Below are 15,261 nucleotides of genomic sequence, written 5' to 3'. Positions count from 1 at the left end.
TTCTCCTTCTAAACTCTCAGCACAGTTTTAGAGAGTGACTTTCTGTTTCAAGAAGTCATGCTTAAATTAACCTAGTAAACTTCCTACACTTTCTTGGGTTTTTTTGTTTCTTTGTTGTCCCTTTAGGCTGCTTTTTCGACTGGCAGATCAGCTTTTCAGCTCTTCTTGGGGGCTGATTTGTAACGCTTCAGCAGTAAGTTAGAAACAACATCAGTCTGCTTCGGTTGGGTTGTCCAAAAAGATCTCTCTCCCTCTTTAAGAAACTGGTGTTTATAAAGCTCCAGCAACAGCTTTAAAATCTTGCGGAAAATAAGGACAAAGAAGCCTTCACTCTTGAGACAGAAAAAAGAAAGAGCAAGCAGCAACAAAGTTGCAAGGCAACGGAAAGTTCATGGTTTCCTCCTTTCAAACTCTTGACTACACTTTCACTTCTGTCCTAACAACATCTTTGGATTTTCAATACTAAATTAATTATAGACATCCTCCTGCTTGGTCAGAGCTGCTTTGTGCAACATCCATTTTGTTCTTTCTGCATACACTTAACCTGCAAACAGAAGTTAAACATGCTTAGGTTATAAAATAAACTACATAAGTTGACAAATCTCACATGTCTGTTTTCTCTCTGTCTCCAAGCAGCCAGTTCTTTCGAAGCCAGTTCTTCTGGGCTCATTTTTATTAGATGGTCAGGAGTAACCTCCCCTTTCAGTACTTTCTTAAATAATATCTAGAAGAAAGAAGAAAAGTAACTATTTCTATCAAGACAAGAACAGCTTGAAGCAGGAAATAAATCAGAGAAGTAACATGCAACATGCTCTGTACAGTTAAATGGAGTGTGTGGGTTTGTAATTATCTCCACTGCAGGAAGCAGTACTAGATTTTATAACATAAAAAGCTTCATTCCAGAGCTCCATTTATTCTACATAACAATGTATCTACATATACCCTTAATGATCCAATGTATAATTAACTACCATTTCAAAAGAGAAAGAGAGTTTATGCCCACTGCAGCAGTAACTCAGACATTTTGCTGTTTTTTTTGAAAAGGTGCAAATCCTCTGCATCATACAAGAAAGAGAAGAAAGTACCAAAGAGGATATCTGTGCTTCTTAACTAAATGAAGTCCTAGGGTAAAAAAAAGACAACGAACTAATTTAGCAGTATGAGCAAAGAGAAAACAGAAGTTAGCTGTTAGATAAAAGTTAACATAGAAGTTCTTACAATTTACAGTTGGCTACCTGTAAGGGCAAAATACTACAAACAAAGCAACTTGATCAGAATAACTGATAAAGGACAAAAGACAGAAGCTGAGGAGGTATGATTTTGAACAAGGGGTTCATAGAAAGCAGAATAGAGAGTGAAGACCAAGCTTGAGAAATCTGGGTGTGAAAAAGCACAGCGAGAAGATCCTGGACAGAAAAACAGTAAGTGCAGTAAACATCAAAGAATTATGGGGGGAATAGGAATATCTAAATAACAGATCAGTAGTAAAGACAAACACAAACTAGGCAGGCTGTATCTACTACACTTTAAAACCAAACAAAAAAAGGTACACTGGGAGCAAGGAGTTGGAGAATTAATAATGCGGAAGAACACAGAGGACACTGAGTGCCCAAAGAGCAAACAAAACTATAAAAACAAGGAAACCTAAAAAAACTCCCTGAACAGGTTAAATTGCAGGAGGATTTATAATGTTTTTATATTGAAGACTGTTCCTTTAATCTACAGCAAATCAATGATTTCTGCAAAGGACAACAGACAAATCACACATACATTATTTTTAGGATCTTTCAGATTGAACATTAAACTTCTGTACTTGTTCTTATACTTTGCGTCAGTGTCACGAAAAAAAGAAAACAGCTCTCTTTCAATCCTTGTGGCAACTTTTGCTGCTCTCTCCTCAGGAATCTTTAAACTGGAGTCTGTCAGTCTGTAAGAGAACACAACAGCAAAAATTACAAAATACATCCAAATAATTAACAATTTTTCCTCTGCCTTCCAAATGAAAATATTCATAAACACAAATTAGTAATTTAATTTCTTAATATATCTTTACCTTTTCATCAGAATTTCCTTAAGAGATTGCTTAACACTTTGTCTTATCTGATCAGCAGAAGGTTTGGAAGCTGGCACAGTTGGCAGGTGTGTTGCACTAATGGATCCTTTCTCATTTTTCTTTTTCTTAACTTCTTGTTTCTCATGCATACCTATCAAAACACACAGTTAAAAATTCTGAAATCTGAAGTAACTTTATTTATAAACTTTTGCCGCTGATGGAATTACTTTCATGAAGTTTTACTTCTAAACTGCTAAGAATTGACCATCAAGAAGGAGTGGACCCCAGGATGGATGGTTTGTGTTTGGTTGGGGTTTTTCTCTTCTTTGGTTTGGATTTTATGTTACTTAGATTAATACGGAATAAAAACTTCCTTAGCAGAAACAGGGGGTTTGCCCTTTGACCTATGGTATTTTCTTCTACACTAAACCAAGATGACCAGTGCTTATTAGCTTGATCTTAAGGATGATTTTTTGACTCTGAATTTTTGTAACAGCATAGATTAATTTTTCAATGAATAAACTGAGAAATAATATACTATGAAGCACATATAAGCTTTACTTTAAAATACCATTTTACATTAAACGTAGCATTTCTGCATCTGTTAGCCATCAAAATTATTTCAATTATCTCATCTTCTGATTCAGGTAACACTCAAGGTCATTTTAAGTTTTGTGTCATACATAATAAAAATAATGGATAACTAATCAAACTAAAATCATTAAAGCCAAATTACTAATTTTCAGAGGGTCAACTAAAAGCTCAGTTGTGTCAGCATGTGAACATGTCACGAATTTCCAGCAGTACCCTTCTATTTAGGAAAGCATGGGAAATAAATAATACTAATTTTTTCACTTTATACTCAGAAAAAAAGGAACAAATTGAAGACTGATAAAGATTTCTAGAATGCATCAGCATTGGCCAAAGACCAGAAGAGCTAAATTATATTTATTTTTAGACAAAAATTCAAAGCTTGAGTTTCAGAGTAAAGACACAGTTCTCACACAAAATCTCACCAGCTTTGCTGCTGAGATTTCTGTCCCAAATGACAAAAACTTCACATTACAATGATCTGAGAAGAAAAATCCTTCCTGGAAGGAAGCTGGGGAGAGGATGGAGGTTGCTGTGAGGGAAAATATGTCCCTTCAACTTTTCGAATGACGTTTAGATGAAAATCTGATGACTCAGCAAGCAATATAATGTTCCCCTTTGAAATGAGTTGATAAAATTATTTGTCAATTTGTGCAAAAGCCATCAGTAAGTCAAAATATAATTTATACAGCACTGAAATCAGTTTTATATATACAAAGCATTTCACAGTATTTTATGAAAGAGTATTTCAAAGTCTCATGCAATGTAAAATAAAGCTTAGTACAGAGAGGTCGATGTACTTTTTCTCCCACTTTTGATTATGTGAGCATCCTCTACTATTGAAACAGCAAACACACATCTACCTAGGACACATTTACCTACTAAAAAAAACTTAAAAAGAAATGAGAAAAAAAGATCATAAATGTTATGGGAACAAACAGCTCTTCAGATCATCATCACTTCCACTATGGCATGTGATTTGAAAAACTGATGCTATAAACAAAGTTATCATCCTTTACTGTTACATAGATGTGAATTGCAGCATGGAGGACATCCCCAAACATTGGTACCTGATTTTGTGGACCTTTCCACTGTACTAATGGATTCTTTACTTATTTTTTCATTTTTATCTTCAGGGGACCGCCGAGGAATTACAGCAGTTTGTGATCCTTTCCGAGCAGGAACATGCTGCCCTTTTTTAGTATCTGAGTCTCTGGACTCCGGTAAGTTCTTCCCATCCCCAGATTCCTGAAATAAACATTTACATATGTAAGCATGCTACTGAATGCTACAATCAACCTCTACGTAATTACCACATTTTTCCCATTTTTTTTCCTTTTTACACTGTACAATGTATACCCTGGATGTATGTGCCACCATATAATTTTCTAAAGAGTTACTGAAAAATATCCCAAATTACTGCCAAGCATTGCTTAACAATCTCTCTTAAATATTGGCTCAAGATACAGCACAGGCAATTTGCATTTAAGCTCTGTGTTGGAAAACCACTAAATTTGCAGTTATTCTAAAAAAGTCAGGGATACCAATGAACATCCCTTAACCAGTTTTAGCCACAGAGGTCACTGATGTTTAGAAAGCATATGTAAACCAAAATTAAAAAGAACAGCTTACATTCCAGAATTTCAATACTACTACTCAGAAATAAGATAGGATTACTGATGATTGTTATCATGAATATGACATTATATACTAACACACTAAAGAACTGTCTCAATAATCTTTGCAAATTATCCTTTGGTTAGTAAAATTAAACATAAAAAGTAGAAAGGCCCCAATCAAAGCACTAGGCATTTTTTTCTACATACAACCTGAAATAAAAACAGGTTTAACTAAAAATACTGTTATCATATTGTTTTACAGATACTTTAAATATCTGCAGCTTATAACATACAACAAATTGACAGATGTCCTATAATGCATTTAGAAATCTGGAAGAAAAATGCGTTAGGTTCTTCACCATTTCTACATACACCTGTATGTATAGGTTTAGATACACACTCAGGAGTAGGACTTCAATGATCCTTATGTGTCCCTTCCAACTCAGGATGTTCTTTATCCATGCCACATGCACATATCCCTGCTCAATGTAAGAAGAGTTTAGCCATACCATCTTGAAAGAGTCAAGCCAGCTAGAAAATGAAGTAACTTTGCAAATAATTTAAGTTTTAGATTAGATTCACAAAGACATCTGAAACATGGTCTATTAACTGGCAGTGGGACAGGCAGAAACCTTCTAACCCCAGTAATTAAGAGAACTTAAACCATTAAGACTCACCCGTCTGAAGATTTTGACTTTGTGCTTCCCAATGTCCTCCGTTTGCTTTGTTTTTTCAGTCGTATTTTGATTACAAGTAGCTGTTTGCTTCGATACCCCCAGTTTTTCACACTCAATTGCTTTTTCTTCTTTATGCTCAAGTTTCACTTGTGTATCTGGTACATTTTGATCAAAACACTCCATTTTTTTGTCTTCTTCAGCACAGCACTTCACACACACATACTCTTTATCTTCTTCACCCATCTGCTGTGCTTGAGAAAGGCTCAATCCAACACAATCACCATGAAACCAATCATCACATCTACCACAACCTACCATAAACCTGAAAGCAAAATAAGATGTAAGTCAGTGAAAACTGTGAAAGAGGACTATGAAAGATACAGCACCTTCAGCAGGATATACCATACTTGTTTTGATTTGTGCATCTCAACAATCTGTTCTTACCTAGCAAGCGATTTTCTTTGGTGCTTTACATCCATCTCCAGCCTTACGACATGGTATGATCTTCCTGAGAGGTATTTTTTTGGCCTTTTTGCTTTTTACAGTAGTCCAAGAGACTATCAAAACCTCACTGTTCATCTAATTTGCTTCTAAATCCTATCAACTTTCTTTTCAGACTACTATTAATGTTCTTATGAATGTTAAAAAAGAAAACCAAAAAACTCTCAGAAACCGTAAACTTGTTTGAAAAGACCTGAGAATTTTCTTGCAAAATATTACCTTCACTTTCCTACAAATATGATTGTCATCATTCATCACAAACACAGCAGCAGCTGCAATCTTCCACAGCAGTGTGAGGTCTTTAAATGTTTTGACAAACACAATGGGTACAACCTAGTCTAAATTAGTTGTTACTTTACACCTCATTCCTTAGACCACTATTACTAAATTATTTCTAGAAAGTTGTTTTTCATTCTCTTTACTGGTGAATATGGGGCCAGGAGTTTGGCTTCCAAAACCACCTGTCCAGCTTGCAGTGACTGTTTTCTTTTAAACAAGGTACACACTTTTGTGCTACTCAGCTATTTTATCCAGAGCTAATAGGTATTTAAGGAATGTTTCAAACACCAAAATGACTATATTTAAAGGATACCCTTCAACTCACAAGTCACTTAACTGCATTATTTTAAAAACAGAATAACTTTAGGTACAGACAGTATTTTCAAAGCATTGTAAAGATCACCTGGTCTAATCTAAAAGCATAATTTCTGACCATTTAGTGGAAGCATTTTGAAAACTTCATCAGGTATTATGAATACCAAATTGCACCGATAGGTACAATTTCTAGTCCAAGTATTTGGGAATGTGGAATTTTAAAGTTCCACAGGCTAAAAAAGTCTACTTCAGGAGACTTACATGGTAGGAATTATTTTTTTCAAATACTGAACCTGGCAACAAGGAACAGCTTTCAAATGATGTAGGAAGATCTCTTGCAATATCCACTTACATTCTCTTTCCCCCTTTATATTTTGGAAGGGGGGGGGGGGGGCTGGGGCTGGTTGTTGTTGGTTTGTGTGTGCATTTTTGTTTGCTTGTTGGGTTTTTTGTTTAATTTTTATTTCTTTCTTCTTTTCATTTTGTTTTATACTTACATAAACTATGTTCAAGATATGTACTTTTACATATAGTCTGGATGATGAAAATCCAGAAAGACTGCAAGTGTATTAAGGAAAGTGCAAGTTCTTTGTTAATACTGAAAAATTATTTACTGAATTCCTAGGTTTTGAATTTCACAGAAGACAAACCTGACTTAAAAAGTAATTCAGGAAAACCTGGTTGTTTCAGCAATACATTTAACAAGCTAAATACAGTGACCTGAAAACCCTATTTCTTTAATCTAATACCTTATAGATCTCTTCCATAAGATGATTCTAAGCAAATGATTCCTAACGTATGTATGCCCCTACTCAGGCTAGGATCTGCTATCTGCTGACTTACCTACTTTGGAAAACCATATAATTACAGGATGTGATTAGAACAACCCTCATTCTCCAGAACTGTAAATGAATGTTCCAGGTGGCTTGATGCAGGTATTGTATTCAAAAACTACTGGTATCTCAAAGAGATGAAAATCCTTATTAACAGCAGACATTTGAGACAAGAGAACAGAAGAAAAATAAATCTGTCTTTATGTTCTGTCCTTCCCTACTCAAAATATTACATTCTGCTGAAGAAAATACTGTTTTGATGCAAAATGAATCTGAGAAGTTTTAAAGGTCCATCAGATTAAGAAAAAGCCTAAGACGATGTTTGACAGATTTGAAGAAACTGGTTTTTAAACTAGTTTGGGAAGAAAAATATATTCTCATTTTTAATTTTCTTTTTCTGAGCTGCAAGTACATTAATAGTATTAATTGTCACTACCAAACAATAACTGTTCATCTACTTCATAATTTTAATTAGGAAGGCAGAGGTTCCTTCACATTTTGTCAGTATCTCAGTCTTTTCAGGTTCATGTTCCAGCAAAGTGCAAAACAAGAAAGGTAATGTTAGGGGGCAATTACTTCTGATGGTCTCAGCAGAGTAATACCATAGCATTTATAAACACAACAGAAAAACAAGAAAGAAGAGATAGGACTTCTACACAAAGCTGACTGCTCCTTTCCAAGAGCCTAGAGCCAAACATGCAAAGGCAGGAAATATGAGTGTTTATTTCACAACTGCAAGGGTCCACACAGTGGGTGCTCTACATAGGACACATCTTGTAGCACTGCAATAAAATACTAGTAAAGCCCTGGGAACACTGAAACTGGTTACAAAAATTCCCCGTGTAAGATTTTCTGCAAAAGCTGAAATAAGGTCAACGCATACAGTATAGCATCATGCTTAAAAGGTGTTTTGGTGTCCTAAGGAACTAATGCCTGTTGTTCAAAAATAAAAGGAAACCAAGAATACACCATCATGAAGCCACAACTTCCATTAATTGAATTTTTATTAAAAATATATGTATTTTTTTCCTCAGTTTGTAAATTCAGGCATCAGAGACCAATTTGTTAAATGAGGAAGATGGACTGCAGCATTTAGTAACCAAAATAAACTTTTGATTCATATTTAGAAAAGAGATACTTGTTGAAGAGATGAAACTAAAATACACAAGATGCTGCACATCCTCAGCTTTAAACCGACAGCACATGGAATTTTTCACCTTAGCTCACACATATTAAGGGGGTAATAGAGATGGTGTATAAGTAAGGCACTAGGATAGGTATCCAGTCTTAGATCTTTATTTTCAGGTCTATCAAATAAATAATAAAAATTTTAAAAGTCAAAAAACCTACAATGAATTCGGCTCAGAAGAGATCATTCTTCACTAAAACTACCACCAAGAGAGACGTCATTCAAGCAAACTATTGAAGATGGAAGATTCATTTGGCTTCATTCCAGTCTTCACAACAAGGTTTCAATTACACCATATTTTAACACACACAACAAAACTTCAGAATTCAAGATTCAGAAACCAAGACTACAAAGAGAATCAGGAAATGTCCATGATGCCTGTAGTATAAAACAGAATGTATTGTTTACAATGCTTTGTTTAAACCTAGTTATACAAAATAGTAATAAAAATACTAGTGCTGACTGCTTAAAAAAATTCACTATTTCTACTAATTGGGTTTTTTTTTTTTTCATACTAGTCAACTGCAAGGCTGCAACTTTTGAGGCTGGGAGAGAACATACTGATTTTGATACCAGCAATATAAATAATCCTTTTTACCATAAGGCCACTTTTACATCTTGGTCTGTTTCACTCATCTGCACACAAAACAACCACAATTTGTAACAATTATAATTGGGTAATAGGCAAGGCTCAGACTAAATAGGGGCGGTCAAGAAAAACTGAAGCCTGATTTGAAGGATCAAGGATGTCCTCTTGTACAGTTGTTATTTTTGACTGAAGAGGTTCTGATATCTTGGACTAGTAAAACATCAAAGTTTCTGACTGCAGATAGCTTCAAATTTGAAGTGCAGGACTTTTACCCATGTTGTAAGGCTGGACTGAAAGATGCAAAGCTGAAAGAGAAAGAAAAATATGTTTTAAAATATTAAATCATGCCACATTCAATAAAAGACTTGCTTTCATTGGAATTTAATATAAAAATTTTTTTTGAAGAAAAATTTAAAAATAACTGACAGGTGACAGCAGACAGTACTATAGCTCATTGGGACTTTTGCATAGAGTATGCTACTGTGTCATTCCTTTAAAGAATCCCCTTGGTAGTCCACATCTCAGCATGAAAAGAGACACCTTGAAATCAGAAAGTAATAGATGAAACATAAAAACAGACAAAATCAACACAATCCTGCCACCATCTCTCTTATGATCGGAAGAGTTTCTTTGGTGTGTTATTTGTACTAAACTACATTCATTTGTTAGATGAAAAACTCAGGCTTGGACAATTAATTTTCCAAATATATGGGCCATGTTTTAAAATTAACTTACATACATTCAAGTTATGTAACAGCAGCAAGCTTACAGAGAAATTCATTACTGTAAAATGAGCAGAAACCACCTTATTCATAACACAGTTTTTCACTGTAAAGCTATACATGAGTAAAACTAAAGACAAAAAAATCAGGAGCTGTCAAGAGTAGTTCAGTGCAGGCCAGTAATCAGCATTTTAAAATTAATTAATAATGTAAGTTGCATTGCCACAGAAAAATAATTTATTTTGGAAGCAATTGCTTCTCTTGAATTCTTCATGTTTGTAGTACATAGTAATTGGAAAAAATACCACAACAGGACTCAAATCTTAACCCAAAAAAAACCCCAAACAAAAATCCCAAACCAAACTATTCAAAACAACACCCTAGCCCCAAACTCATCTAAGAGAAGTAAACTCACTGTTCATTTTTTAAGACTTCAGTATTTAAAGCAAGTCCCCCCTCTCCATTTCTGTCCCTTAACAGCACTGTTCACCAATCTTCTACAGATCTGTTGTACACTTGCATTAACATTACAACTGTTTCCCTGCTGCACTGATGCTACAGTCTGGCCAACATTGAAGCAGGGACAAGATACTCATGGCATGGCAGCTTCAGCAGAGTGTATGTTCCACATCAGTGAAGTAGCATGGCTTGATATAAAACTCAATTGAAATGTGTGTATGTCCAAAAAAAATCTGCACTACCTTGTCAGAGCACAGAGACATGAGCAGTTCCACTTGTTTGCTTTTTGACAAAGTCTAACACAAGTGACATGATTTTTCAAGTTCTGATCCTCTAGAAAAAAACCCCACAAACCTATCTCACTCACTATCAGCAGATCTCTTTACATGGAATTTGCAGCATACAAAAGAGACACTGGAAACTTATTGCCCAAGTACTAAATTTCAATAACCCATATTTTATCCCATATACGGTTCTTCTCTTTCTTAAAAGCATAATTTTCTTTGCTTTTCATATTACAGGAGCCTCTCCAAAAACGAAGCAGCAGGAAGACAAACAACCCTATGCTTTTTGAACTAAAGATGAATTCATTAAATATGCCAGACAGCAAAGCCTAAAGCACTGAACTTCCCCAAAACCCTGAAAAAAATGAGTACATTTCCTAACATTAATTACAAATCTGCACTAAAAATTTTATATATATATAAAATCATTAAGGGAAGCTCCATTACCAGTTGATTCTACACACATTGCATGTTGCAGGATAAGCATCATATGCTTTATAAACTGCATTTATAAGCAGTTTGTATTTATGTTCATTTTTTATAACTATTTTAGACAACTTATGGTATCCATTTGCTTGATTCCTTAATGCTACTGGTATTAATAATAATCCTACCAATACTGCAGCATAGTAATATAATCTGTATAAAACCTACTAATACAATTATGTAACTGTAAATAAAAATCACAGTGGAGTCCTTCCATTTGTTAATTATACATTACAATGTTGTTTTGTTTATAATGTCATTCTGTTTTTCCACAGCTGTGGGTGGACAAGCATGACAGTTTTTAATGTTGCAAGGCTTTTCAAAGTGGAGGAAAGCAGTAACAGAGGCAGAAAATTTAAAAGCATCATCCGTTACTGTAAACTGATGATATCTTGCATCATCTATAGTTGAGCATAGTCATACTATTTAATGAACATTTACTAGAACTAAGGCACCATCATTATTCTAATTACAGTTCCTTGTGAAGAATGTTCTCACAACAAATTGTTTGCTGTATACTATCCACTGATGCCAGGCACCACCACCCTAAAAAAAAAAAAAAAAAATACGTGTTTGTAATTTAAGGATGGCTACAAGTTTGGAGCCTTAAGCTCCTTTCTGAACCACTCTCTTCTGTATTGGCTGTGCAAACTGTATGATAACCCGGATCCAATATAATTTACTGACAATTAGCACTTTTTTCAAAATACAAATGAGCTAATAATAATCTTTATTACACGTAAAAACAGTTTGCATCGATCAGCCAAAGTACTCTTCTGTACTACAGTTGTGAAGAAATTTTGTAAGAATTATGTGTAAGCAAGAGACCAGGAATACCTTTGCTAAATCAACTCCAGCACTTTCTAATTACCTTCTACAACATTACTAACTTTTCCTCTATATTAAAGCATAGTTGAAATGTGGGGAGAAAGGAATACCCTAAGTAAAATCTAGTCCTGTATCAATTTTTCTGTGAAGCCTGAGGTCAGTTTGTGTCTGACCACTCAAACTGGATTATCAAATCCAAAGCAACGACAAAACAAAACCAGAAAAAAGCCCCCACAAAACAACAGCAGAAGAGAATCCTCAAACTCCCACAGCCTATTAAAAAAATCTTACTTGGAACTGTTGAAATCAAGAGGAAGTCACCAGTAATAAATTAAAGTTACAAACTTCCTTTGTGATAATGCTTTCCAGAACATTTGCTTAGAAACAGAGTATCTCAAGTTGTCTTTTATGAATTATTCATCCAAAATTGATCGAACTTCTTGTTAAAGAAGACAGACCACTGACAAGGGAGACAATCTGAAAAATATCTGTTAAGTTTTGTCTATTTGTACAAGCAAGGAACCAGTTCAGCCCTCCAGCCTGCAGACAATTTGAACATTTATGGTGAAAACCAGAGAAATTTACAACACGAGCCCTTACATCAGACGGATGTTACAAGAAATCTTATATTTCTCAATGTCTGCAGAGCTACCATCTTCATCTAGCACTATGCCAAGAAATTAAATATTATTTTTAAAATTCAACTATCTTTAAAGACCTTTAATCTGTCTTCTGGGAAAGTAACTATTGTTTGTGACAAAGCTTAGTATTTTCAACACTGCTTGGATTCATTAGGAATTTGAGTAGTAACTTCAGCCTAACATTTTTTGATGTGATATGCGTATCCATACACATACATGTTTCATCTGCAGACAGATGAATGAAAATTTTTGCATATGATTTCTGTTATTAGCTGATTAGAAACCATGTGACAGTAATATGGGAAAACACTGGCAAAGTCAAACATGTTGAAAACAATACTATGAGTAACAACAATTCAAACCCTGCACTGAAAAAATGCCCTTTCAGATGTGTTGAAAATTACAGAAAGTTAAATTGTCATTACCTGACTTGTGCAGAAACACAAGGTTTAGTTTTCATATGAAAGAGCTATTTTTTTAGTAATGTAGCAAAGGTACATCACAATACATCAAGCAAACAGGCTGAGACAGTCCTAAAGCGAAACAGACAACCCATTCTGTGAGTAATGAAAAAAATATATATAAAACAGCTATGATGGTTACAGCTTATAAACTTCAAGACAAATGGAAAAGAGAGCATGAAGTCATTGTTCAAAGCTCAGGTGCCAAATGATGACCTATTAACAGAAAGCAAGCAAGCATTGCCTCTTACAAAGAAAGATGTTGTATAACTTGTAAACTTCTTTGATCGTGCAAATCTCATGTTTATAAAACAGGATTCCCCCTTTCCCAGACAAACCCACTATATCTGCAGTACAAGGTAAGCATACTTTGACTTTGCATGTGGCCAGCAAATCACTGCATGTATTCCTCAAGATATAAATTGACTCCATTTGTCACACACTGATCTGAAATAAAACAACACTGAAGTATCATTCTTCTACTGTTGTTCTAGCAGGCAGAGTAGAATTACCCTGGGTCTGTGTAAGGCCTATGTAAGCATCACCCTTTGGGAATTCTGTACACAAAGAAAGCTGACTACACGATTTCCACACATTATCTTCAACCTGAATCAATTCTCCAAGCTTGGTATTACAATAACAACAAGTTAGTGACTTTGCATTTGTTACAGGGAATACAAAAGGTTCAAGTGACTACTACTCTGCATCCTGAATTTTAAGTACGTTACTTTAACATGACATCCTGCAAAGCTCTTGGCAAATTATTTCCCCTGTTTGGGGCTGCAACTTCAGTTTAACTTCTTTTCCTATAAGCAATTTGTACCACAGCATTGACAAAAATTTCCAAAGTTGAAATAACTATAGAGCAAGATATAAATATAAATATAAATGTTGTTTCAGATCTTAGTTCTGCCTTTGATATTTCTTGAACAGTAATTTGATAGCATTTGTGTCTTACACTTTCTCATTTTCTCTAATACAATGAACAGAGAAAAAAGGGTAAGAGTGACCATCTAGCTGGTTTCAAAAGGGAAACAAAAATTCCTTGAAAATTAGTCCAAACAGCAAATTAAAACCCCCTTTTCACTACCATAAATGTTGATGGTTTTGATCGGTTTCCAAGAGAGAGAACTCAAATTAATCATCTTGCACTTCTTCTCTTTTGCATTGTACTAAAAGTGTTTTCTTTTTCTTGCACTAATAATTAAACAAGGACAAAATGCCAAAGCATTTGAGATACAACTTTTGCTCCCTCTTGTATCTTAATGATAGCAAGTGAATCTGCAAGGTTTAAGTTATTTGTAGCATACAGCTACAAAGTAAAGTAATTTGAACAAATGAGAACTTTATTACTTAGACTAGTGATGATAAAAAGTGATGCACTGACAGTCTTAAATTTTCTGCTATTAGGCATGAGGCTCAATACTGCAAGCTTCCTTATACCACTATTGTGTCTCAGTCACATTCTATATACAAAAATTCTGTGATTATGTGCTAAGAATCTTTCTACATTTAGCAAATCTGATTATCTTCTGCTGAAAGGGCAGGTTGTATCAACAGCTTTGCAATGCAAACATATAAATTAACACATTTCCAAAACAAAAACCCTAAACCACTTAAGACTGACATTACAAACCTGAGGATACCCTTAATCACCATCTGCGGCAACTCATGGGCTGTCTCAATACAACCTCAGCTAGTGATTCATACACTATATTATTCTTCTGGCAGCAGTAAGAACTGGCAATGCAAAACTGGGTTTGTTGAATCCTATATTGTTGTGTATCCCTGTATCTCCTGTAATGCTACTTTGATGTTATAAACTAAAATAAGCAGATTTAGTTGAGTCACTGCCACATCTTCCCATACTGGTTAGATCCATTTAGTAATAAAAAAATCAAGACTTTCTGAACTCTAACACGACATTGAAAAAAGAAAACCCATAGAATGCTTCAAAATATTAGCAAAAACACAAAGAATATAGGACAAGTTCAACTCAAAGATGCATTTTTAACAGCTATCAAGTAGTTTAAATTCCAAACATCATATTTTGCTTTAAAAATATTCAAAGAAGCATTTTTGTATCCAGAAAGCAGCCTTTTGAGACGTAAACAATTCACTGAAATACACGCTACCCACACCGTTCTGCTGTCGTGGTAACGCCCAAGATGATAAAAACTAAGGAAATGCAATCTGCTTAAAATTAAACACCCTTACAAAGACACACATGGTAGAGTCTTAAAAATAAAAGGAATTCTTTTTTTTTTTAAATAAAACCGCATGGAACTAAATTTTAGCACCCCTTCAATCAGGCAATCCTCAGCAACCAGGAAGAGCAAAGCTACTATTAAATTCTTTTAGTAGGCCACAATGATGCAGTTATTATAGCTGCACAGTAAATGAATTTTCATGTATTTGTTCTTCAAACATGATACAATGAGTCAATAAAGCTCAGAAGGGCTTCTTAAATACAAACAAATGCCAAAAAAATCCCAGGTGCCAAAGGTAATTGTTCTATATTTCACTCTGATGTATGGAGTTCTAAAGCACAGTGTCTAAAAATTACTATTAAAACTTTCTCTCACATAAGCAAACGACTAATCACAAATATCTTCAATTTGATATTAAAAAAACAAAAGGTAGGTTAGCAGGTAGAACAGCAATAAAAAAAATACTTCAATATTAAAACACAATAAGGGTAATAAAGGCATTCTTATTCTTGGACTGAGAGATC

At 34.6% G+C, this 15,261-nt stretch overlaps 1 protein-coding gene across 3 annotated transcripts in view; it reads right to left on the bottom strand.

Annotated features, from left to right (window-relative positions):
• The window catches only part of PHF3 (PHD finger protein 3), a 40,090-nt gene that overhangs the window by 12,875 nt on the left and 11,954 nt on the right, over positions 1 to 15,261 (bottom strand). For 2 of the 3 annotated variants that reach the window (XM_042016811.1, XM_042016812.1), the window contains 5 exons: positions 4,941 to 5,262; positions 3,715 to 3,892; positions 2,054 to 2,204; positions 1,771 to 1,927; positions 608 to 724 (listed from right to left, as the gene is read on the bottom strand). In XM_042016811.1, coding sequence (XP_041872745.1) covers positions 608 to 724; positions 1,771 to 1,927; positions 2,054 to 2,204; positions 3,715 to 3,892; positions 4,941 to 5,262 — 925 coding nt within the window. Of the gene's footprint in view, positions 1 to 607; positions 725 to 1,770; positions 1,928 to 2,053; positions 2,205 to 3,714; positions 3,893 to 4,940; positions 5,263 to 5,384; positions 6,402 to 15,261 lie in introns of those variants that run through there. The other variant, XM_042016813.1, reaches the window with a different exon arrangement.

The sequence above is a fragment of the Corvus kubaryi genome, unplaced genomic scaffold (genome assembly GCF_017639235.1).
Source record: "Corvus kubaryi isolate FWS band 111438036 unplaced genomic scaffold, C.kubaryi_AGA036_p1.0 split3-73, whole genome shotgun sequence".
In the NCBI taxonomy this organism is placed as follows: domain Eukaryota; kingdom Metazoa; phylum Chordata; class Aves; order Passeriformes; family Corvidae; genus Corvus; species Corvus kubaryi.
This window is presented reverse-complemented; position numbering and strand designations above follow the sequence as displayed.